General features: G+C 40.4%; 2 protein-coding genes across 2 annotated transcripts; both read left to right on the top strand.

The window, feature by feature from the left end:
- The first annotated feature begins 1,831 nt into the window (after positions 1-1,831).
- Positions 1,832-2,758, top strand: LOC116678304 (olfactory receptor 11H4). The gene has a single exon (XM_032508267.1). The coding sequence runs from the start codon at positions 1,832-1,834 to the stop codon at positions 2,756-2,758; it is 927 nt and encodes a 308-aa protein (XP_032364158.1).
- Positions 2,759-21,713: 18,955 nt separating this feature from the next.
- Positions 21,714-22,646, top strand: LOC116678307 (olfactory receptor 142-like). Its single transcript, XM_032508270.1, has one exon. The coding sequence runs from the start codon at positions 21,714-21,716 to the stop codon at positions 22,644-22,646; it is 933 nt and encodes a 310-aa protein (XP_032364161.1).
- Positions 22,647-23,930: the final 1,284 nt, after the last annotated feature.

Below are 23,930 nucleotides of genomic sequence, written 5' to 3'. Positions count from 1 at the left end.
AGGAAAATTGGTCCCTTATTATATACGTGGTGTATGAGGTTTGAGGCCAAACACAAGCTGTTTAAAGATTGTTTTAAAAATTTCAAAACGTAACCAAATCACTTGCTAAAAGGCATCAGATGGCCATGCTTATCACTGGGAAACGTTAACCCTCAAGCAAAATGAGTATGGGCCAATTAAAACCTTTTTCTTCAGAGATGAGAATCTGATCAACAATGAAATGTTTGAAACGATCTTGTCAAAGATGTTTTCTCGACTAGTTGGGTTAAAGTTGATGGTGTAGTGTATAAAGCTGGACTAGTTATTTGCAGTGCAATGGAAGAAGACATGCCAGTCTTTTGTCAAATAAGTGATGTACTTCTGGTTGAAGATCAAATTTTCTTTTGACAAACAAGCTGTTTACAGAAAATTTTGATGACCACCATCATGCATTCAGGTATTACAAAGTGCGGAAAGATGTCTACTTAAAATGTCTGAGGTTAAATTCATAAACCGTTTGATATTCAAAGCTCATACAATCTTTCAGATGATATATGTACATCATACCTTCATTCACAATGTTTTAGTTCACTTGACTGCAAGGGACAAATAAATGTTTATGAAAATAATTGTTTATTGTGATTACTTCTTATTAATATAAGTATATATTTAATACATTTTACAATAAATTTTAACATTTTTTCAGAGTAAATAATTGACACTTTAGGGAGTGAAATTAACCCTACCCAAAAAGTTAAAAAGAAATTAACTCTGAGCAGTGTACTTGTCTAATCCCTCAGTGTTACTATAACTCTGTTTCACGAGTTAAAAAAGGAACTCTGGCCGAGTGTTAATTGTTTAACTATTTTGAAAGTGTTAATTTAACTCTGGAGAGTGTGGACCTATATAAACCCTCAAAAAGTGTTGAAATCAACTCTGTGGGAGTTAATTCAACACTGGACTTTTTGCTGTGTAGGGAGGTGGTCCAGGCACGTCCAGATGGGGGGAGGCCTCGGGGAAGACCCAGGACTAGGTGGAGGGATGTCCAGCTGGGAGGAGGCCTCGGGGAAGACCCAGGACTAGGTGGAGGGATTATATCTCCAACCTGGCCTAGGAACACCTAGGGATCCCCCAGCTGGAGCTGGTTGTTGTGGCTCAATAAAGGGAAGTTTGGGGTCCCTTACTCGAGCTGCTGCGCCGAGACTGGATAACGGATAAGCGGATGAAGATGGATGGATACTATGTTATCAACTACAGCCATATGTCATGGAAAGAATTAATCAATTCATCTTTCTTTATCTTTTTGTTTAACTGACCTGTGATGTTTTTTAACTCGCTGAGAGTAGAAGTTGAGACGTCAGGTAGATGTGTCCCGGGGTGATGAGGCCAGACTGCTGATGTGCCCCCCCTCTGACTAGAAGACTTTAAAAGAAGCTGACGCAGAGTTTCATCTCAGTTTTAGAGCAGAGACAGCAGATGAATGTAAGATATATTTATACATATGTGATCACCTACTTTCTGTCATTTCTAACCTGAACGTGGTAGATGGTAAGATGGAGAGTGTGTTGTTGTGGTAATTGATGTCTTTACTGTCTGCAGGCTGAATACTGCGTGTGTGTTGTTGTGATATTGATGTCTTACTGTCTGCAGGCTGAATACTGCGTGTGTGTTGTTGTGGTAATTGATGTCTTTACTGTCTGCAGGCTGAATACTGCTGTGTGTGTAATGATGTGAGTCTATGATAAGAGAACATTTGACATTTAAAACTAATTTGATTTCTGCAGATCTACAAAGTGTAACGTTGTTCATGCTGTGCTAACTAGAAAGGTTGTGTTGGGAACCAAACTCTAATATGAAAAACTCTACACAGGTTTCATATTTCATTTTTGGAGCATACTTTGATATTGGACTCTTTAAATACTTACTGTTTGTGATCATGATGTGTTTTTATGCTTTAATTATCTGTGCCAATGTGCTGCTGGTTGTGGTTATCTGTGTGAACAGGAGCTTACATGAACCTATGTACCTTTTTCTGGTCAGCCTGTTTGTAAATGAACTGTATGGTAGTACAGGGTTGTTTCCATTCCTTCTGGTTCAGATCCTCTCGGACATTCACACTGTTTCTGCTCCCTTCTGCTTCCTGCAGATTTATTGTTTGTACTCTTATGCAACTACACAATTTCATAATTTATCCATAATGTCTTATGACAGATATCTTGCTATCTGTTATCCTCTGCAATATAACACACGTATGACATCTAACAAGGTTGCCGTGCTTATTGCTCTGACATGGTTATTGTCATTTGTTGGAGTTTCTGTCACAGTTTCTTTAAGTTCCCCTTTACAGCTGTGTGGGAACATCATTAAAACAGTTTACTGTGATAACTATGCTATTGTCAAACTGGCCTGCTCTGACACCAGAGTGAACAACATTTATGGACTCTCTTACACTTCTCTTGAAGTCTTTGGTCTTCTCATTTTAATCCTCTACTCCTACATGAGGATCCTTAAAGTGTGTTTTTCTGGTTCTAAGCAGACGAGACAGAAAGCTCTCAGCACCTGCACCCCCCACCTCGCTTCCACTATCAACTTCTTCTTTGGTTCTTTCTTTCAAATGTTACAGAGTAGGTTTGATATGAGCAGTGTACCTGTGATGTTACGTAATGTTTTGTCATTATATTTCCTGACCTGCCAACCGCTCTTTAACCCTTTAATGTATGGACTGCAGATGTCTAAAATACGTATCCTGTGTAAAAGTCTTATCTTTGGTAAAATATAAACTGACGTGTAAGAGCATCTTGCTGGTTGGTGACCTCTGTGAATACATTTTTTGGATAATGATGTATGAACTAGAAATAACGGCCATCTGGGAGAAGCAGGCAGGTGTTTTTGCGAGTGACGGGCTAATGATACGTCACCTTTCACCATCACAGCCCCAGACCTCTGGAACACGCACACATCTGGATCTGACCTGACCTGGACAGGTCTAGATGATCCAAGCCCTCCCCTGTAATAAATCAAATGCCCCTGCTGTTATGTGCTTCTTTACTCTTTCACTTGCTATTTATGGGCTTTATTGTAACGTGTCTTTGGGTACGTTGACAAGTGCTTTATAAATTAAATGTATTATTATTGTTCATGCTGGGGGGGAGAGGATGCATGTTTATTAATACACAGAAGCCATGTGTCAATTATTTTTAAATACAAATTGCACTTGAGAATTTAGATTTTGTGTATTAGAATAATATCAGAAATAAGGAAAATAGAAGTGAGATGAACAAACAATGAAAATATCTTTTAAATATAAAACAGATGACATTATTTCATGACATATTTATATTAATTTGAAGGCAGTGGGCCACTGTTGTGAAAACATAAATATGAAAAGTTATTACTACTCTTACTAATGATCTATGGGTCCATTTTTCAAAGTACTGTCCCGGGTCTTTTTGTGTATTTGTCATCTTTAGAATATTTCTTGGCTCAGAATGAGACTTTAGGGGAGAGACATATTAAGAGTGGGGGGGGGGGGGTCTGGTGTTCTACCCAGAGAAACATTAAAAACTTTATTTCTTGCATCCTGATACATTTGAATCCTTCATCATTGAAATCGTTAATTATATTTTTAAAAAGAGCAATAAGGAAAAATTCATAACACTGGATATTTGGAACACACCAATTCATTATTTTAAGTCTAAAGCATTAAAATTACTTGACCTATTCCAATCTCAAAAAGCAGTAATTACGTTCAAGGTGAGAAATAATGTATTACCTGGCAACATACAGACAAGAGTTTCTGAAAGAGAGGGGGGGGGCACCTTAAGGGGAAAATCCAATTTCATGACTCCCAGTTTCCAAACTACAAGGACAAGTTCTGTTTATCTGACAGTGGCACTAATATGTGGAATAAACTAAATAATGATTTTATGTCTAAACATATTCCAATTCAATCAGATGTGTAAAGAAATTATATTCCAGAAACGCAGTGCAAATAATAACTTGGGCTCATATTGAATAATTTGTAGTATGTGTATAAATATCGTTGTGTATTAAAGACAGATTGTTGTTAACAAAGAAAGTGTTTCTGAACATCAATGACCTTCAAAACGGTGATAACTGAAACAGAGCTACAGTGGTGTGAAAAAGTGTTTACCCCCTTCCTCATTTCCTGTTCCTTTGCATGTTTGTCACACTTAAGTGTTTCGGAACATCAAACCAATTTAAACAATAGTCAAGGACAACACAAGTAAACACAAAATGCAATTTGTAAATGAAGGTGTTTATTATTAAAGGTGAAAAAAATCCAAACCATCATGGCCCTGTGTGAAAAGTGATTGCCCCCTTGTTAAAACATACTATAACTGTGGTGTCCACACCTGAGTTCAATTCTCTAGCCCCACCCAGGCCTGATTATGCCACACCTGTTCACAATCAAGGCATCACTTAAATAGGAGCTGCTTGACACAGTAAGGTCCCCCAGAAGATCCTTAAAAGCTACACATCATGCCGAGACCCAAAGAAATTCAGGAACAATTGAGAAAGAAAGTAATTGAGATCTATCAGTCTGGAAAGGGTTATAAAGCCATTTCCAAAGCTTTGGGAATCCAGCGAACCACAGTGAGAGCCATCATCCACAAATGGAGAAGACATGGAACAGTGGTGAACCTCCCAGGAGTGGCCGCCGCCCAAAATTACCCCAAGAGCGCAGCGACGACTCATCCAGAGGTCACAAAAGACCCCACAACAACGTCCAAAGAACTGCAGGCTCACTGCCTCAGTTAAGGTCAGCGTTCATGCCTCCACCATCAGGAAAAGACTGGGCAAAAATGGCCTGCATGGCAGAGTTCCAAGGAGAAAACCACTGCTGAGCAAAAGAACATCAAAGCTCGTCTCAATTTCTCCACAACACATCTTGATGATCCCAAGACTTTTGGGACAACATTCTGTGGACCGATGAGACAAAAGTGGAACTCTTTGGAAGGTTGTGTCCAAGTATATCTGGCGTAGAAGGAACACTGCATTTCATAAAAAGAACATTATACCAACAGTAAAATATGGTGGTGGTAGTGTGATGGTCGGGGCTGTTTTGCTGCTTCAGGACCTGGAAGACTTGCCGTGATAAAAGGAACTATGAATTCTGCTGTCTACCAAGAGATCCTGAAGGAGAATGTCCGACCATCTGTTCGTGTACTCAAGCTGAAACAAACTTGGGTTCTGCAGCAGGACAATGATCCTAAACACACCAGCAAGTCCACCACCGAATGGCTGAAGAAAAACAAAATGAAGACTTTGGAGTGGCCTAGCCAAAGTCCTGACCTGAATCCTATTGAGATGTTGTGGTGTGACCTTAAAAAGGCCGTTCATGCTCGAAAACCCTCTAATGGAACTGAATTAGGACAATTCTGCAAAGATGAGTGGGCCAAACTTCCTCCAGGACGCTGTGAAAGCCTCATTGCACGTTATCGCAAACGCTTGGTTGCAGTTGTTGCTGCTAAGGGTGGCCCAACCAGTTATTAGGTTTAGGGGGCAATCACTTTTTCACACAGGGCCATGATGGTTTGGATTTTTTTTCACCTTTAATAATAAACACCTTCATTTACAAATTGCATTTTGTGTTTACTTGTGTTGTCCTTGACTATTGTTTAAATTGGTTTGATGTTCCGAAACACTTAAGTGTGACAAACACACAAAGGAACAGGAAATGAGGAAGGGGGCAAACACTTTTTCACACCACTGTACAACACACCGTACAGTATGTGTACATAAATGTACTGCAAGCAGAACTAAGTACTACACAGATAACATCTGCCTCTGCACCACCAAAGAAAACATAAAATAACTTTAAAATATATGAATATATACATGCATATGACACTGTTGTTAAAACCCACGCAATCGACATAGACACACTTGCAGCCGGGATCTTGGAAATTTGTGATCAGTACTGTATGGTGATGTCCCATTTCATAGAAGGGGTTTTACCCCTAGCCCTTACCACTCGGTTTCAAGGGCCAAGGGCCAGGGGTAAGACAAAGGGGTTAGGGGTAGGACAAACAGGTAGGGGTAGGACAATGGGGTAGGGGTAGGGCAAAGGGGTTAGGGTAGGGCAAAGGGGTTAGGGTAGGACAAAGGGGTAAAGGGTAGGACAAAGGGGTACGGGTAGGACAAACGGGTAGGTGTAGGACAAAGGGGTAGGGGTAAGGTGACCAGATTTATTAACGGCTGGATGTGCCAGAACTTTCTGAAATTAAATGAAGGAAAAACTGAGGTGGCTGTTTTTGGAGCAAAAGAGGAACGATTAAAAGTCTGCGCTCAGCTTCAAACAACAATGTTAAAAACAACAGACAAAGCCAGAAATCTGGGTGTAGTCATGGACTCAGACCTGAACTTTAACAGCCTCATTAAGACAATTACAAAGTCAGCCTACTATCACCTTAAGAATATATCAAGGGTTAAAGGACTTATGTGTCAACAGGACTTGTAAAAACTGGTCCATGCTTTCATCTTCAGTAGACTTGACTACTGTAACGGGGTCTTTACAGGTCTCCCTAAAATATCAATCAGACAGCTGCAGCTGATTCAGAACGCTGCTGCTCGGGTCCTCACTAAGACCAGGAGACTGGATCACATCACTCCAGTCCTCACTAAGACCAAGAGACTGGATCACATCACTCCAGTCCTGAAGTCTTTACACTGGCTTCCTGTGTCTCAAAGAATTGATTTCAAAGTACTCTTGCTAGTTTATGAATCACTTAACGGTTTAGGCCCAAAATACATTTCTGATCTGCTACTACACTATGAACCACCCAGGCCTCTCAGGTCATCTGGGACAGGTCTACTTTCTGTCCCCAGAGTCAAAACTAAACAGGGTGAAGCAGCTTTCAGTTTCTATGCTCCTCATATCTGGAATAAACTCCCAGACACCTGTAGATCCGCTGCTACTCTCAGTTCTTTTAAATCAAGGCTGAAGACTTTTCTTTATGATGCTGCCATTCTTTAAATGACTGCTCATTTCTTTAACGAACAAACACGGGTGAGTGACGCACTGTTGGAAAAGTACACGAAAAATCTGCTGCAAGGGGCCAGATAAAAGCTAAAAGTAAAAATATAATTGATATTTTCCTTTTGTCAGGGACAGAACTGAGTGAGTGTACCTGGGGTACACTGTTGGAAAAGTGCACGAAAAATCTGCTGCCAGGAGCCAGATAAAAGCTAAAAGTAAACTGAGTGAGTGTACCTGGGGTACACTCTTGTAAAAGTGCACGAAAAATCTGCTGCCAGGGGCCAGATAAAAGCCAAAAATAAAAATATCATTGATATTTCCTTCTGTCAAGGACAGAACTGAGTGAGTGTACCTGGGGTACACTGTTGGAAAAACGACCAAAAAATCTGCTTCCAGGGGCCAGATAAAAGTTATGCTGCCTTTCTTGAAATGACTGCTCATGTCTTTAACGAACAGACACGGGTGAGTGACGCACTGTTGGAAAAGTACACGAAAAATCTGCTGCAAGGGGCCAGATAAAAGCTAAACGTAAACTGGGTGAGTGTACCTGGGGTACACTGTTGGAAAAGTAAACAAAAAATCTGCTGCCAGGGGCCAGATAAAAGCTAAAAGTAAACTGAGTGAGTGTACCTGGGAAACACTCGGAAAAGTGCACAAAAAATCTACTGCCAGGGTCCAGATGAAAGTGCACGGAAGATCTGCTTCCAGGGGCCAGATGAAAGCTAAAAGTAAAAAGATCATTGATAATTTCCGTCTGTCACGGACAGAACTGAGTGAGTGTACCTGGGGTACATTGTTGGAAAAGTGCACGAAAAATCTGCTGCCAGGGGCCAGATAAAAGTGCACGAAAAATCTGCTGCCAGGGTCCAGATAAAAGCTAAAAGTAAAAATATCATTGATATTTTCCTTCTGTCAGGGACAGAACTGAGTGACATAATTTCCCCAAGCGGGGAACAGTAGATGTGTTCTGAAACAATTAAATTTCTTATGCTGCACTGTAACTGTTATTCTTGTGTTTTATGTGTCCTAATGTTTCTATTTTGTTTTAGACTGTCCATTCATATGTTTTCTCTTTAAATTTCTTATGCTTCACTGTAACTTTTATTCTTATGTTTTATGTGTCTATTCATGTGTTTTATATACTTATAATTTTTAAGTGTTTGTACTTGTGTTTTAATTAACTGATTTTGTGTGAAGCACTTTGAATTTCCTTGTTGCTGAAATGTGCTCTACAGATAAAGCTGCCTTGCCTTGCCTTGCCTATGTAATTTATGTAATAAAAGATTGATACTTGCCCTCCGTGTACAGTATTGCCATTTAAAATAATGTGATACTATCCTGTATTTTTTTCTTCCCCACCCAGACTTGAAATGTTCTATATGTGTTTAGAAAGCTTACTTTTATGCTGACATTGATCAAACATAATTTTTAACAAGACCAAATATCAAACGGCCGATATATCGGGGGAACTACTTTAAAGTGTCTTTTTTCTGATACTGATATCGGTATTGGAACAGCTCTAATGGAAACCATTTAATTAACTTCTACAAAGTTTCCTTTTCGCTGACGTCAACCAAACAGAATCTTTCAATGGGACCTTTCCATAATGACCTCATCCTGCTGCTGCTGGGGGGGTCCTCCTTATTAAAAAGGATAAAAGACGTCGTAACAAAGGTTCAGCTCAGTTAGGACGGACTCAGTCTGACTACAGTGGGTATAAGCTCAAATATACACAATGTCACACCTGTTTTATTACTAATGTGTCACCTGAACATCATGTTGAACTAAATGGATCATTTGGGGGTGTTGGTTTAAACTGTTTCCATGATAATTAATATGTTTCATACTACATTGATGCATGTTCATGTGTGCTTGGTGTTTAACTCCAAATAACTAACCAGTGACATATAGTTTTACAAATTTAGAACAAAAGTTATTGTAATAATTTGTCTAATTGTTGTAAAACAAGGTGAGGACCATGATCAACTCTACACAGGTTTCATATTTTACACTTGTTGCTTACTTTGACACCGGGGTGTTTAAATACTTATATTTCCTGCTGATTTTGTCCTTATATGTCTTCATAGTGTGTGCCAATGTGCTGCTGGTTGTGGTTATCTGTGTGAACAGGAGCTACATAACCTATGTACCTTTTTCTGGTCAGCCTGTTGTAAATGAACTGTATGGTAGTACAGGGTTGTTTCCATTCCTTCTGGTTTCAGATCCTCTCGGACATTCACACTGTTCTGCTCCCTTCTGCTTCCTGCAGATTTATTGTTTGTACTCTTATGGAGGTAGAGAATTTTGGACCTTAGCCATCATGTCTTATGACAGATATCTTGCTATCTGTTATCCTGTACAATATCACACTCATATGACATCTCAAAAGATTGCCCTGCTTATTGCTCTAACATGGTTTTACCCTTTACTTATCCATATTTTGATAGTGTATGGTCTGACTGCTCCTTTACAGCTGTGTGGAAACATTATTAACAAAGTGTACTGTGATGGCTATAATGTTGTCAAGCTGGCCTGCTCTGATACAACTGTTAATAACATTTTTGGACTTGTTTACCTGTTTACAGTAATCTTTGGTCTTATAATTGTAATTCTTTTCTCTTACACGAGGATCCTTAAAGTGTGTTTTTCTGGTTCTAGACAGACCAGACAGAAAGCTCTCAGTACCTGCACACCTCACCTTTTGTCCCTGCTCAATTTTTCCTTTGGATATTTCTTTGAAATAATACAGAGTAGGTTTGATATGAACTATTTACCCAATATGTTGCGTGTTTTTCTGTCATTGTACTGGCTTACATGCCAACCACTCATCAACCCTTTACTGTACGGACTGAAAATGTCCAAAATACGCATCGTATGTAGACTTCTGCTCTTTGGGGGGAAAAGGTAACTTAACATGTTACCTGGCAACTAAGAGCTCTGCTCATCATGAATAATAAGAAATACATTTAGTTAATGAGATATATCTGACAGTACTTTTGTCAACAGTATCTATATAATGTGACAACCTGTAACTATGTTTTAATAAAACACAGACAACAAGGATGAGTTGAATGATTCAGCAAAAGGCTTTCTTTAAATCACCAGCAGGGGATTTATGCAATGTTCTTTATTTGGATTTTTGTAATATTGTTTTAGTCATTTTATTGTCACTCCTGTTGCCACTTTCCTCCTCTGTTCTGCAGATATTTAAATCAGCTCTTTTCCTTTTGCTCCAATGTTAATACTCATAAATAAAGCATTTTTATACACACTTATGAATGTTTTGTTCATAGTAAATAAGGCCCTCAAAAATAATGTTCATAAATAGATGTTTGACAATTAATAAATATAGCAAAAATAAATTGTAAATTAAATAATTTTCCCTTCATAAACTATCTACAAATCTTAGTAATGTCTTTGTTTATCTTTTGTAAAGCAGAGTTCCTATATTCATTCTAATCAGTAAAGCATTTGGAGATACATTTAGTAAATGGTTTATCAATAATAAGTTACCCCATGTGAAACTTTTACTAGTTGATTTTTTTATATATTCACGACTGATGCATTAATCACTTGTAAATTAAATAATTTACTATTATTAACTAGGTACTCTGGAATTTACGTATAAGATTGGTGAAAAACTAGGAAGTTAATGATTAACAGACAGTCTAGACCTACATTTTTTCATAAAATGTTATGATCTAGAAAGAATAATAATAATAATAATAATAATAATAATAATAATAATAATAATAATAATAAATTGAATTTATGTGGCGCTTTTCCCAAACTCAAAGCCTCTCATAAGTTAATTAACTGGGGTGTTATTACATTTATTCCAAATACTTCCCAACAATAAAACCCATGACTACTTCAGGAGTTCCTGCTAGTTAGTTACCTACATGCTGTGAGTCCATCTGAAGTCAGGATCTGCTGCTTTACAAAGCATTTCTAAATGAGTTGCTAAGGTTACCAGAACCTGGACACACACATGCATTGTTCAATTTGAACATTACTTTATAAATATGCCAATGGAAATTAGTGTGTTAATGCATCTTTAACAAGCACTTACCAACACATGGATTCATGATGAACTCGTGAGGTACTACTGATTAGTGTACTACACGCTTTTCAAAGCATTTGAAAATGAGTTGCAAAGGCTAGCTGTTACAAACAAGACACAAGTAAACAAGTATTTGTATCCCTGATTAGACGTAGTAAGAATGTACATTTAGGAAATAGCTCGTAGTAGTGTTATGTATTTGAATTTGGACCAGAACCAGAAGAGAACTAGATTGTTACGAACCAATTCAATTCAATTCAATTTTATTTATAGTATCAATTCATAACAAGAGTTATCTCGAGACACTTTACAGATAGAGTAGGTCCCAACAGTTCTAGTTTCCTCCAGAGCAAGCAACAGTGCAACAGTGGCGAGGAAAAACTTCCTTTTAGGCAGAAACCTCGGACAGACCCAGGCTCTTGGTAGGCGGCGTCTGACGGGCTGGTTTGGGTTAGAATGAAGAGTGGAAATAACAAAAATAGAAAAAATAGTAGTTTGTAGCAGTTCTTTGTAGTAGTTCATGGCTTAGCGGGTCACTGTGGGCACTACAAGGCACAGCAGGATGTAGCTGTGCACCGCAGAGTGTAGCAAGATGAACATGGCATCGCAGAACGTGGAGGTGGGGTTAGGATCAGAAAGGTCAAAGTGGGGGATGGGATACAAACCCTGGTTAGGGTAGGGGGAGAAACAGTTGGGGTTAGGGTCAGGAAGGTCAAAGTGGGGGATGGGATACAAACCCTGGTTAGGGTAGGGGGAGAAACAGTTGGGGTTAGGGTCAGGAAGGTCAAAGTGGGGGATGGGATACAAACCCTGGTTAGGGTAGGGGGAGAAACAGTTAGGGTCAAGAAGGTCAAAGTGGGGGATGGGATACAAACCCTGGTTAGGTAGGGGGAGAAACAGTTAGGGTCAAGAAGGTCAAAGTGGGGATGGGATACAAACCCTGGTTAGGGTAGGGGGAGAAACAGTTGGGGTTAGGGTCAAGAAGGTCAAAGTGGGGGATGGGATACAAACCCTGGTTAAGGTAGGGGGAGAAACAGTTGGGGTTAGGGTCAGGAAGGTCAAAGTGGGGGATGGGATACAAACCCTGGTTAGGGTAGGGGGAGAAACAGTTAGGGTCAAGAAGGTCAAGTGGGGATGGGATACAAACCCTGGTTAGGGTAGGGGGAGAAACAGTTTGGGTTAGGGTCAGGAAGGTCAGAGTGGGGGATCGGATACAAACCCTGGTTAGGGTCGACAACTAAGACGAGAAGCAGGTGGGCCGGGTTAGGCGGACACTGCGACTCCTCACTCCCTTACAACATTCAATTCTATGTCCTAACTATAAGCTTTATCAAAAAGGAAAGTCTTAAGCCTACTCTTAAATGTGGAGACGGTGTCTGCCTCCCGGACCCAAACTGGAACCTGGTTCCACAGGAGAGGAGCCTGATAGCTGAACGCTCTGGCTCCCGTTCTACTTTTAGAGACTCTAGGAACCACCAGTAACCCTGCATTCTGGGAGCGTAGTTCTCTCCCAGGGTTGTAAGGTACTATAAGCTCTTTAAGATAAGATGGAGCCTGACCATGAAGAGCTTTGTAGGTGAGAAGAAGGATTTTAAATTCTATTCTAGATTTCACAGGAAGCCAATGCAGAGAAGCTAAAACAGGAGAGATGTGGTCTCTTTTCCTGGTTCCTGTCAAAACACGTGCCGCAGCATTCTGGATCAGCTGTAGAGTCTTTATGGATTTTTTCGAGCAGCCTGATAATAAAGAATTGCAGTAATCCAACCTAGAAGTAACACATGCATGGACTAGTTTTTCTGCATCATTTTTAGACAGGATATTCCTGATTTTTGCAATATTACGTAGGTGAAAAAAGGCGATCCTTGAAATTTTCTTTATGTGGACATTGAAGGACATGTCCTGATCAAAGATAACTCCAAGATTCCTCACAGTGGTGCTGGAGGCCAGGGTGATGCTGGAGGCCAGGGTGTGGGGGCCAGGGTGATGCTGGGGCCAGGGTGGTGCTGGGGGCCAGGGTGATGCTGGGGGCCAGGGTGATGCTGGGGGCCAGGGTGATGCCATCCAGAGTAACTATCTCTTTGGATAGTGCGTCACGAAGGTGCTTGGGTCCGAGAACAATAACTTCAGTTTTATCTGAGTTTAACATTAGAAAATTACAGGTCATCCAGGTTTTAATATCCTGAAGGCACGTTTGAAGTTTAGCTAACTGATTAGTTTCATCTGGCTTGATTGATAGATATAATTGAGTATCATCTGCATAACAATGAAAGTTTATGGAGTGTTTCCTAATAATACTGCCTAAAGGAAGCATATATAAAGTGAACAGGATTGGACCGAGCACAGATCCTTGTGGGACTCCATGACTAACTTTGGCGTGCACAGAGGATTCATCATTAACATGAACGAACTGAGATCGATCTGATAAATAAGACTTAAACCAGCTTAGAGCAGTCCCTTTAATGCCAATTAAATGTTCCAATCTCTGTAATAAGATATGATGGTCAATGGTATCAAATGCAGCGCTAAGATCTAATAACACAAGTACAGAGATAAGTCCTTTGTCTGAAGCAATTAGGAGGTCATTAGTAATTTAACAAGTGCCGTCTCTGTGCTATGATGAACTCTAAATCCTGACTGAAAATCCTCAAATAAGCTGTTGCTATGCAGAAAGTCACACAGCTCTTTGGCGACTGCTTTCTCAAGAATCTTAGAGAGAAATGGAAGGTTGGATATAGGTCTATAGTTGGCTAAAACATCTGGATCAAGGTTTGGCTTTTTCAGAAGAGGTTTAATTACAGCAACTTTAAAGTGCTGTGGTACATAGCCTGTTAATAAAGACAAATTGGTTATATTCAGTAGTGAAGTGTTGACTAATGGTAAAACTTCTTTAAGTAGCCTAGTCGGGATGGGATCTAAGAGGCAGGTTGATGGTTTAGATGAAGCCTAGTCGGGATGGGGTCTAAGAGGCAGGTTTGATGGTTTAGATGAAGAAATAATTGAATTAAATTGATAAAGATCAAGTGAAGCAAAGCAGTCAACAACATGTATCTGGTTTTACAGCTGTTTCTAGGGTTCCTGAGTTTAGAGATAAGCCAGTTAAAGGCAGTTCTTGGTGAATTTTGCTTCTAATAGTTATATTTTATCATTGAAGAACCTCATAAAGTCGTTACTACTAAGAGCTCTGGGAATACTTGGCTCAGTAGAGCTGAGACCTTCTGTTAGCCTGGCTACAGTACTGAAAAGAACCTGGGGTTGTTCCTATTTCCTCTATCAATGACGTAGTACGCTGCTCTGGCATTACGGAGGGCCTTCCTATACGTTTTAAGACTACTTGCCAGATTAAACGAGAATTTCCAGTTTGGTGGAGCGCCAGATCTTCTCAAGTTTCCGTGATATCTACTTTAATTTGCGAGTTTCAGTATTATACCATGGAGCTAACCATCTTTGTTTTATTATCTTCTTTTTTAGAGGGGCAACAGAGTCTAGAGTCATTCGTAGCAAGCCTGCTGCAATATCAACAAAATGATCGATTTGGGAGGGACTAATAGCATAGGAGTCCTCCGATACTTTGGGACTTGGTAATGAATTAAATGCTAACGGAATCGCATCCTTAAATTTAGCTACAGCACTATCAGATAGACATCTTGTATAGGAGGTTTTACCTAACGGCGTGTAGTTCAGCAGTATAAACTCAAAAGTTATCAACAGTGGTCAGATAGGAAGGGATTCTGTGGAACACTATTAAATGTTCAATTTCACCCCATACACCAGAACAAGATCGAGGGTGTGGTTAAAACGGTGAGTCGGTTTATGTACACTTTGAGAGAAGCCAATAGAATCTAATAGAGAGATAAACGCAGTACTAAGGCTATCATTCTCATCGTCCACATGAATATTAAAATCCCCTACAATAATAACTTTGTCCGTTTTTAGCACTAGGTTCGATAGAAACTCTGCAAATTCGGATAAAAATTCAGAGTATGGGCCAGGTGCTCGGTACACTATAACAAATAGAACTGGTTCAGAGTCTGGACCAGGTGCTCGGTACACTATAACAAATAGAACTGGTTGCATTGATTTCCAACTTGGGTGTGAAAGACTGAGAACAAGACTTTCAAATGAGTTATAATTTAGTTTAGGTTTAGAGCTGATTAGTAGACTAGAATCAAAGATAGCTGCAACTCCACCTCCTCGGCCTGCGCCTCGAGGAATGTGAGTATTAATATGACTGGGGGGGGTGGACTCATTTAGACTAACATATTCTCCATTACTCAGCCAGGTTTCAGTAAGACAAAATAAATCAATATTAGAATCTGATATCAATTCATTTACTAGTACACCTTTAGAAGAGAGAGATCTGATGTTTAAGAGTCCACATTTAATTCTCCTATTCTTTTGAACTATTGCACTTGTGGTTTTAATTGTTATGAGGTTTTCATGCACAGCTCCTCTTCTGTTTACCTTTGATTTAAATAATTTTAATGGTCGGGGGGCAGACACCGTCACTATGGGATTTTTACTAGGTAACACCTGGAATAAAGGAACCAGAGAACAAAACTCCAATAAAGAGAGTAGGAAACCAGGATAAAGTTTGAGAAGCGTATTATTATACACAGAAATATGGAATTCAAGTATACAGATGAAACACAGGTATGAAAAACAACTAAAATAATAAAATGTGTACAAAAAAACAGTTCTTTCAGTTCTATGAGTTAAGTTGTTCTTTGGTGACAAGAGTTCAGAGGTGTTCAACATTGGGGCCCATATGAGTTTGGTTTCTGTTTGTCCCCACACCATGAAGAAGGAATCCACAACCATGAAGAAGGAATCCACATTTTTGAGTTCTGAGTTCAATTTCTCTAGCCACACCCAGGCCTGATTATTGCCACACCTGTTCACAATCAAGGCATCACTTAAATAGGAGCTGCTTGACACAGTAAGGTCCACCAGAAGATCCTTAAAAGCTACACATCATGCCCAGACCCAAAGAAATTCAGGAACAATTGAGAAAGAAAGTAATTGAGATCTATCAGTCTGGAAAGGGTTATAAAGCCATTTCCAAAGCTTTGGGAATCCAGCGAACCACAGTGAGAGCCATTATCCACAAATGGCGAAGACATGGAACAGTGGTGAACCTTCCCAGGAGTGGCCGGCCGCCCAAAATTACCCCAAGAGCGCAGCGACGACTCATCCAAGAGGTCACAAAAGACCCCACAACAACGTCCAAAGAACTGCAGGCCTCACTTGCCTCAGTTAAGGTCAGCGTTCATGCCTCCACCATCAGGAAAAGACTGGGCAAAAATGGCCTGCATGGCAGAGTTCCAAGGAGAAAACCACTGCTGAGCAAAAAGAACATCAAAGCTCGTCTCAATTTCTCCACAACACATCTTGATGATCCCCAAGACTTTGGGACAACATTCTGTGGACCGCTGAGACAAAAGTGGAACTCTTTGGAAGGTGTGTGTCCAAGTATATCTGGCGTAGAAGGAACACTGCATTTCATAAAAGAACATTATACCAACAGTAAAATATGGTGGTGGTAGTGTGATGGTCTGGGGCTGTTTTGCTGCTTCAGGACCTGGAAGACTTGCCGTGATAAAAGGAACTATGAATTCTGCTGTCTACCAAGAGATCCTGAAGGAGAATGTCCGACCATCTGTTCGTGTACTCAAGCTGAACGAACTTGGGTTCTGCAGCAGGACAATGATCCTAACACACCAGCAAGTCCACCACCGAATGGCTGAAGAAAACAAATGAAGACTTTGGAGTGGCCTAGCCAAAGTCCTGACCTGAATCCTATTGAGATGTTGTGGTATGACCTTAAAAAGGCCGTTCATGCTCGAAAACCCTCTAATGCAGAGGTCACTAATAGGCGGACCGTGGTCCGGATCCGGACCCAGCAGCCGTACTGTCCGGACCCGGATCAAAACCAATACATTATTGTGAATTATTGACTTTTGACAGAGCGTTTCTAATTTAACCTGCGTAGCCTTTCTGGCATTTATGGTACTGGTTCAGCACTCTGGCACGGCCCAGGAAACTCACAGACCAATAGTATGCGTTGTAAAGCATGTCACGTGACGCTATTAAGCCAATCAAATCTGTGCATTCCGATAACCACTGCAACTCGAGCGAGATATGCACACACACAGGGAGAGACGAAGCGAAAGACACCCAGTTTTACATGGCGTGCTCTAAAAAAAGAAAAGTGGACAGCGAAAACAGAGCTTTCAATGAAGAATGGACAGATTCTTACATGTTCATTCTTCCCACGGGCAGTTCAAAACCGGTATGTCTCATATGTTCAGAGACTGTCGCAATTATTAAAAGCAGCAATGTGAAGCGCCACTATGAGACAAAGCACAAATCTTTTGACCAAATATATCCACTGACATCGGGACCGAGGGCACAGAAAATAAACGATCTAAAAGCCCAATATGATCGATCCAGCAGAATCCTGACGCATTCATTCACTGCTCAACAACGTGCTAATGAATGTTCCCTTAAAGTTGCCTGGATTTTGGGTAAACATAAGAAACCATTTACTGATGGAGGGGTTGTCAAGGAGTGCATGAGTGCTGTAGCTGAAACCTTACTTGAGGGAAAACAAAAAGAAGACTTGTGTGAAAAAATCAAGCAAATACCTATGTCAGCATCATCAGCCACAAAGAAAACAGAAATATTACCCAGGATGTGCTGGCTCAGCTGGATGAAGCGATTCACAAGGCACCATGCATAGGCTTAGCTGTAGATGAGTCCACTGATGTGTCTGACAATGCTCAGCTGTTAGTTTTTGTAAGGTTCTTCAACAAGGACAAAGAAGAGTTCTGTGAAGATCTGTTAGGTGTCACACCCTTCAGACCAGTACAAGAGGAGAGGACATCTACCTGGCCATAAAGGAGATGTTAACAAAGAGGGCAATAGAGCTGAATCAAGTGGTTTCAATAACCACAGATGGAGCCCCTGCCATGGTAGGGAGAGAGAGAGGCGCTGTGGCAAGAATGAAAGAGGACAATCCTCAGCTCATCTCTTACCATTGCATAATTCATCAATCAGTCCTGTGCTCCACCCTGTCAGCCGAGTTTGCTGAGGTGATGAACACAATGATGAGAATGATAAACTTTCTCAGAGCATCCTCTTCCCATCAGCATCGCATGCTCAGGGAATTCCTCAGAGAAGTTAATGCAAATGCTGACGACCTTCTGCTACACAACAATGTAAGATGGCTCAGCAAAGGTAGGGTGTTGGAGCACTTTTGGTCCATCCGAGGGGAAATTGCAGCTTTCTTGGCACAGCTGAACAGCCAGAAGGCAACAACATTTTCTCTCTTTTTGAAGAATGTCAAGAAGATGGATATTGTGGCATTTTTGGTTGATATCACTTCACACCTGAATGAACTGAATTTAAAGCTACAGGGCAAGGACAGTTCAGTTTGTGACCTGATGACAGCTGTCCGCTCCTTTCAGAGGAAACTTGCGTTGTTTAGGGAAGACCTGCAGGGAGACTGTGCACACTTCCCAACAGTGAAGGAACAGGTTCAGGGTGAGAGAGATGTGTCTTCTTTTGTTGACTTTGTTGGCAGGCTGATTGTAAACTTTAGCAAGCGTTTTGACAGCTTCAGCCTCGGACAGCAGCTCACCCTGTTCATTCAGATCCCATTACTCATCACAGATGTCAGGGGGTTCTCAAATGAAGTCACAAAGCTCTTCAAGTGGGCAAATGCTGGGCCTCTCCAGATGCAACTGGTGGATCTCCAAGCAGATGTGGCCTTGAAAGAGCATTTTGGAAAAACTAATCCTGCCACTTTCTGGCTTCAAATGGTCTCAGAGACCGCTTTCCCAGGTCTGAGGAAAGTAGCCGTGTACATCTTTACCATGTTTGGCTCCACATACAACTGTGAGGCAGCTTTCTCCACAATGAACATTATTAAAAGCAAATATCGATCCAGGCTCACTAATGAGCACCTACACATGTGCATGAGAATGGCCCTGACACCTTTCCAGCCCAGATTTAAAATCCTGGCAGGACAAGCGAGGGCTCACTTTTCTCACTAAGGAAGATAAAGTGGGGAAGTGGGATATAAAAGGAAAATAAAGAGAAAAGGAGGTGTTAAAGCTGTTGACATTATAAATTTGTTCAAACTTAAGATGTGAAAGGGAGTTAACTAAAAATTAAAAGGGACACTCAAGCTATACTTTTTATTTAATTTTTATAAAAATTTAGCACTTTATTTTGAGATTTATTTATCATTTATTTTTAAATGCAGCCTTTATTTTATTAGAGTACTTATTATTTATGATCCCTACAGTTCAATAAATAAACTGACAATAAATATTGTTGAAATATTATTGAATTGTACTTTTATTTTGACAGTAGTTTGTTGACTAGGATACTTACATATTTTCATACAACTATTAAGCTGTGGTAGTGAATGATAACGCAAGTTAGTCATTGTGATATTGTGGACCTTTGCGTGACAAAATCTTCTCTATCTGGACCTCTTAGAAATTTAATTGAATACCCCTGCTCTAATGTAACTGAATTAGGACAATTCTTCAAAGATGAGTGGGCCAAACTTCCTCCAGGACGCTGTGAAAGCCTCATTGCACGTTATCCAAACGCTTGGTTGCAGTTGTTGCTGCTAAGGGGGGCCCAACCAGTTATTAGGTTTAGGGGGCAATCACTTTTTCACACAGGGCCATGATGGTTTGGATTTTTTCCACCTTTAATAATAAACACCTTCATGTACAAATTGCATTTTGTGTTTACTTGTGTTGTCCTTGACTATTGTTTAAATTGGTTTGATGTTCCGAAACACTTAAGTGTGACAAACATGCAAAGGAACAGGAAATGAGGAAGGGGGCAAACACTTTTTCACACCACTGTACAACACACCGTACAGTATGTGTACATAAATGTACTGCAAGCAGAACTAAGTACTACACAGATAACATCTTCCTCTGCACCACCAAAGAAAACATAAAATAACTATAAAATATATGAATATATACATGCATATGACACTGTTGTTAAAACCCACGCAATCGACATAGACACACTTGCAGCCGGGATCTTGGAAATTTGTGATCAGTACCGTATGGTGATGTCCCATTTCATAGAAGGGGTTTTACCCCTAGCCCTTACCACTCGGTTTCAAGGGCCAAGGGCCAGGGGTAAGACAAAGGGGTTAGGGGTAGGACAAACAGGTAGGGGTAGGACAACGGGGTAGGGGTAGGGCAAAGGGGTTAGGGTAGGACAAAGGGGTAAAGGGTAGGACAAAGGGGTACGGGTAGGACAAACGGGTAGGTGTAGGACAAAGGGGTAGGAGTAAGACAAATGGGTAGGGGTAGGACAAACAGGTAGGGGTAGGGCAAAGGGGTAGGGGTAAGGTGACCAGATTTTTGACATTTTCTGCTCAGAAGCGTCTATACCTCCAAAACAAGTCATGTTTTTATTTTTGTAAAACTTAAGGTCTGATCCTAGACTCACCCCTGCTGCTACTTCATACTGTACCACACTACACCTCAGAGGGGAATGTTTCAAGATAGAAAGTCATAATATTTCATAATGTTGTAATGTTTACTGAACTACTGACAGCTTTTGCTTTATTGCTCAAGGCTTGTTTCTGCAACAACTCATTGAGAATCAGATACAATAAAAACTACAAAGGAATATTTCCCTTTGACATTGATGTTAAACGAGATCGCTCCATTCGGCAGAAACAAGCTACAATGTAAGTTAACAGGATAATTGTCCAGCTTGTATTTACGTTCATAAAAGTGCTTGTTTAGCTGCTAACAGACTCAGATTAATACTCTAAGTGTCTGACAACATTATGGAAAGGATTTCTAAGGAGGTCAACCTTCCTGTTGAAGATTAAGATTCTTTTTAAAACATAAAAGTCCGCGAAATTGCGTTGGCTAAACCCACCAGACTCCATGTAAATAATCAGTGATTTTAGCATCGTAAAACACGGCTTCTAAAACCTCTCTGAGCACCGCGGGGGGACATCTGGTCACCCTAGGTTAGGGGTAAGACAAAGGGGTAGAAAAAAGGTAGAAGGTAAAAGTAAGTTTGAAGTTGTGCTAGTTAAATCAAGTGAAGGTTGTCAACAACCTCTGCCCCCCCCCCCCCCCGTTACCAACCAAACAGGAAGCAGCAGACTGGGTAGAGCCAGTGTTGTTCATGGTTTCATGGTGCTGTGCAAAACAGAACTGTGTTATTATTTTTTTTAACCATCTCGTAGAAACCAGCAGCTACTTGTTTCCACAGCGACCAGGTCCTCTGGTACTGAGGTCCGACCGCTGCTGTGGGCGTCTGCTCACTGGAAAAGGTTAAAAGACGCAGAGCAGAGGTTGGAGCTCAGTTAGACTGGACTCCCAGTCCCACTGAAGCAGATGAATGTTAGCATTCTCCCAATGTCATCAACTGTTGGGTAATGTCTGACCTTTAGTATTACAGCAGACACTTGGTGAAGGGCATGTTTGATGAACTCATTCTCTCCTGTTTGTTGATTGAATGCTGTTTGGGATCAATGTCTTATCTGAACACAGTCTGAAGAAAGCTGGAAATGTTGGACTAACCTTTCAGAAATCCTTTAATGAAATGTTACACAAGAAGTTTTCTGTTAAAATGTTATAATTTTGGTTTTTCAGAGTCAGGAGGATCATGGTAAATACTACGCAGGTTTTAATGTTCACACTAAGTGCCTATCTTGACACCGGTGGTCTCAAATATTTATATTTTATTATCATTATGTCTTTATACATTGTCATTATCTGTGCCAATGTGCTGCTGGTTGTGGTTATCTGTGTGAACAGGAGCTTACATGAACCTATGTACCTTTTTCTGGTCAGCCTGTTTGTAAATGAACTGTATGGTAGTACAGGGTTGTTTCCATTCCTTCTGGTTCAGATCCTCTCGGACATTCACACTGTTTCTGCTCCCTTCTGCTTCCTGCAGATTTATTGTTTGCACTCTTATGGAGCTATTGAATTTTGGACCTTAGCCGTCATGTCTTATGACAGATATCTTGCTATCTGTTATCCTCTGCAATATCACACTCATATGACCTCTAATAAGATTGCCCTGCTTATTGCTCTAACATGGTTGTACCCTTTACTTATCCATATTTTGATAGTGTATGGTCTGACTGTTCCTTTAAAGCTGTGTGGAAACAGTATTAACAAAGTGTACTGTGATGGCTATAATGTTGTCAAGCTGGCCTGCTCTGATACAACAGCCAATAACATTTTTAGACTTGTTTACCTGTTTACAGTAATCTTTGGTCTTATAATTGTAATTCTTTTCTCTTACATGAGGATCCTTAAAGTGTGTTTTTCTGGTTCTAGACAGACCAGACAGAAAGCTCTCAGTACCTGCACACCTCACCTTTTGTCCCTGCTGAGTTTTTCCTTTGGAGGTTTCTTTGAAATAATACAGAGCAGGTTTGATATGAACTATTTACCCAATATGTTGCGTATTTTTCTGTCATTGTACTGGCTTACATGCCAACCACTCATCAACCCTTTACTGTACGGACTGAAAATGTCCAAAATACGCATTGGATGTAGACTTCTGCTCTTTGGGGGGAAAAGGTAACTTAACATGTTACCTGGCAACTAAGAGCTCTGCTCATCATGAATAATAAGAAATACATTTAGTTAATGAGATATATCTGACAGTACTTTTGTCAACAGTATCTATATAACGTGACAACCTGTAACTATGTTTTAATAAAACACAGACAACAAGGATGAGTTGAATGATTCAGCAAAAGGCTTTCTTTAAATCACCAGCAGGAGATTTATGCAGTGTTCTACGTTTGGGTTTTTGTAATAAATGTTTAGTAATTTATGTAATTTTGTAATGTTTTACTAATTCTACTGTTATCAGACACAGGTACATGATTTATAATTAATAGATAATGAAATAACCATTAATAAATGAAATCATGTTCCTATTATGAACCAGTTGTAAACTATTACTAAATGCTTTGTTCTTCATTTGTAAAGCATTGCTCCTGTGTTAATTCTCATAAATAAAGCATTTTTATACATATTCATGAATGGTTTGTTCATAGTAAATAAGGCTCTCGAAAATAATGTTCATCAATAGAAGTTTGACAATTAATAAGTTTAGCGAAAACATTTGTAAATTAAATTAGTTTCCCTCCATAAACTATCTACAAATATTAGTAATTTAATTTACTTTTGTAAAGCAGAGTTCCTATATCCACTCTAATCAGCAAGCAGTTAAATACAGGACGGTTCCAGAGACCCGAGGGCCGAGGCCGTTTTAGCAGAGAAAGAAATACTATAGAATACTGTCCTGGGTCCTGGGGACCCGGAGGACGAGGCCGCAGTAGAAGTGAAATACTAAGCAACACGGGCCAGGTTCCGTAGGACCCAAAGGCCCAGGTCCGCGGTAGTAGACGTGACAGGAAATGATGGACGGGTCCCAGAGTCCCGAATGCTGGTGTCGCGGTAGTGGAAATATACAGTCGAACACAAGACGGGTCCCAGAGACCCAATGGCCGATGCCGCGGTAGCAGAGAAACAAATACTATTGAATACTGTCCTGGGTCATGGAGACCCGGAGGACGAGGCCCCAGTAGAAGTGAAATACTAAGCAACACGGGCCAGGTTCCCTTGGTCCCGAAGTCCCAGGTCTGCGGTAGTACACGTGACATGAGATGTTGGTTGCGGAAGAAGTGAAACACAGTCAAATGCCGGACGGGTCCTAAAGAATTGATCGCCAATGCCGCCGTGGAAGAGAAAGAAACACTATAGAATACTGTCCCGGGTCCCGGAGACCCGGAGGACGAGGCAGCGGTGGTGGAAAAATCACAAGAGATCTATTGCAGTTTATTACATTTTTCTAATT

The sequence above is a fragment of the Etheostoma spectabile genome, unplaced genomic scaffold (genome assembly GCF_008692095.1).
Source record: "Etheostoma spectabile isolate EspeVRDwgs_2016 unplaced genomic scaffold, UIUC_Espe_1.0 scaffold00006964, whole genome shotgun sequence".
In the NCBI taxonomy this organism is placed as follows: Eukaryota; Metazoa; Chordata; class Actinopteri; order Perciformes; family Percidae; genus Etheostoma; species Etheostoma spectabile.
The sequence above is the reverse complement of the archived record's forward strand: the minus strand, read 5'-3'. Positions and strand labels throughout refer to the sequence as shown.

Excerpts from the sequence above, each read along its gene's own strand:
- LOC116678304 (XM_032508267.1), top strand. The coding sequence starts at position 1,832 with ATGAAAAACTCTACACAGGTTTCATATTTCATTTTTGGAGCATACTTT.
- LOC116678307 (XM_032508270.1), top strand. The coding sequence starts at position 21,714 with ATGGTAAATACTACGCAGGTTTTAATGTTCACACTAAGTGCCTATCTT.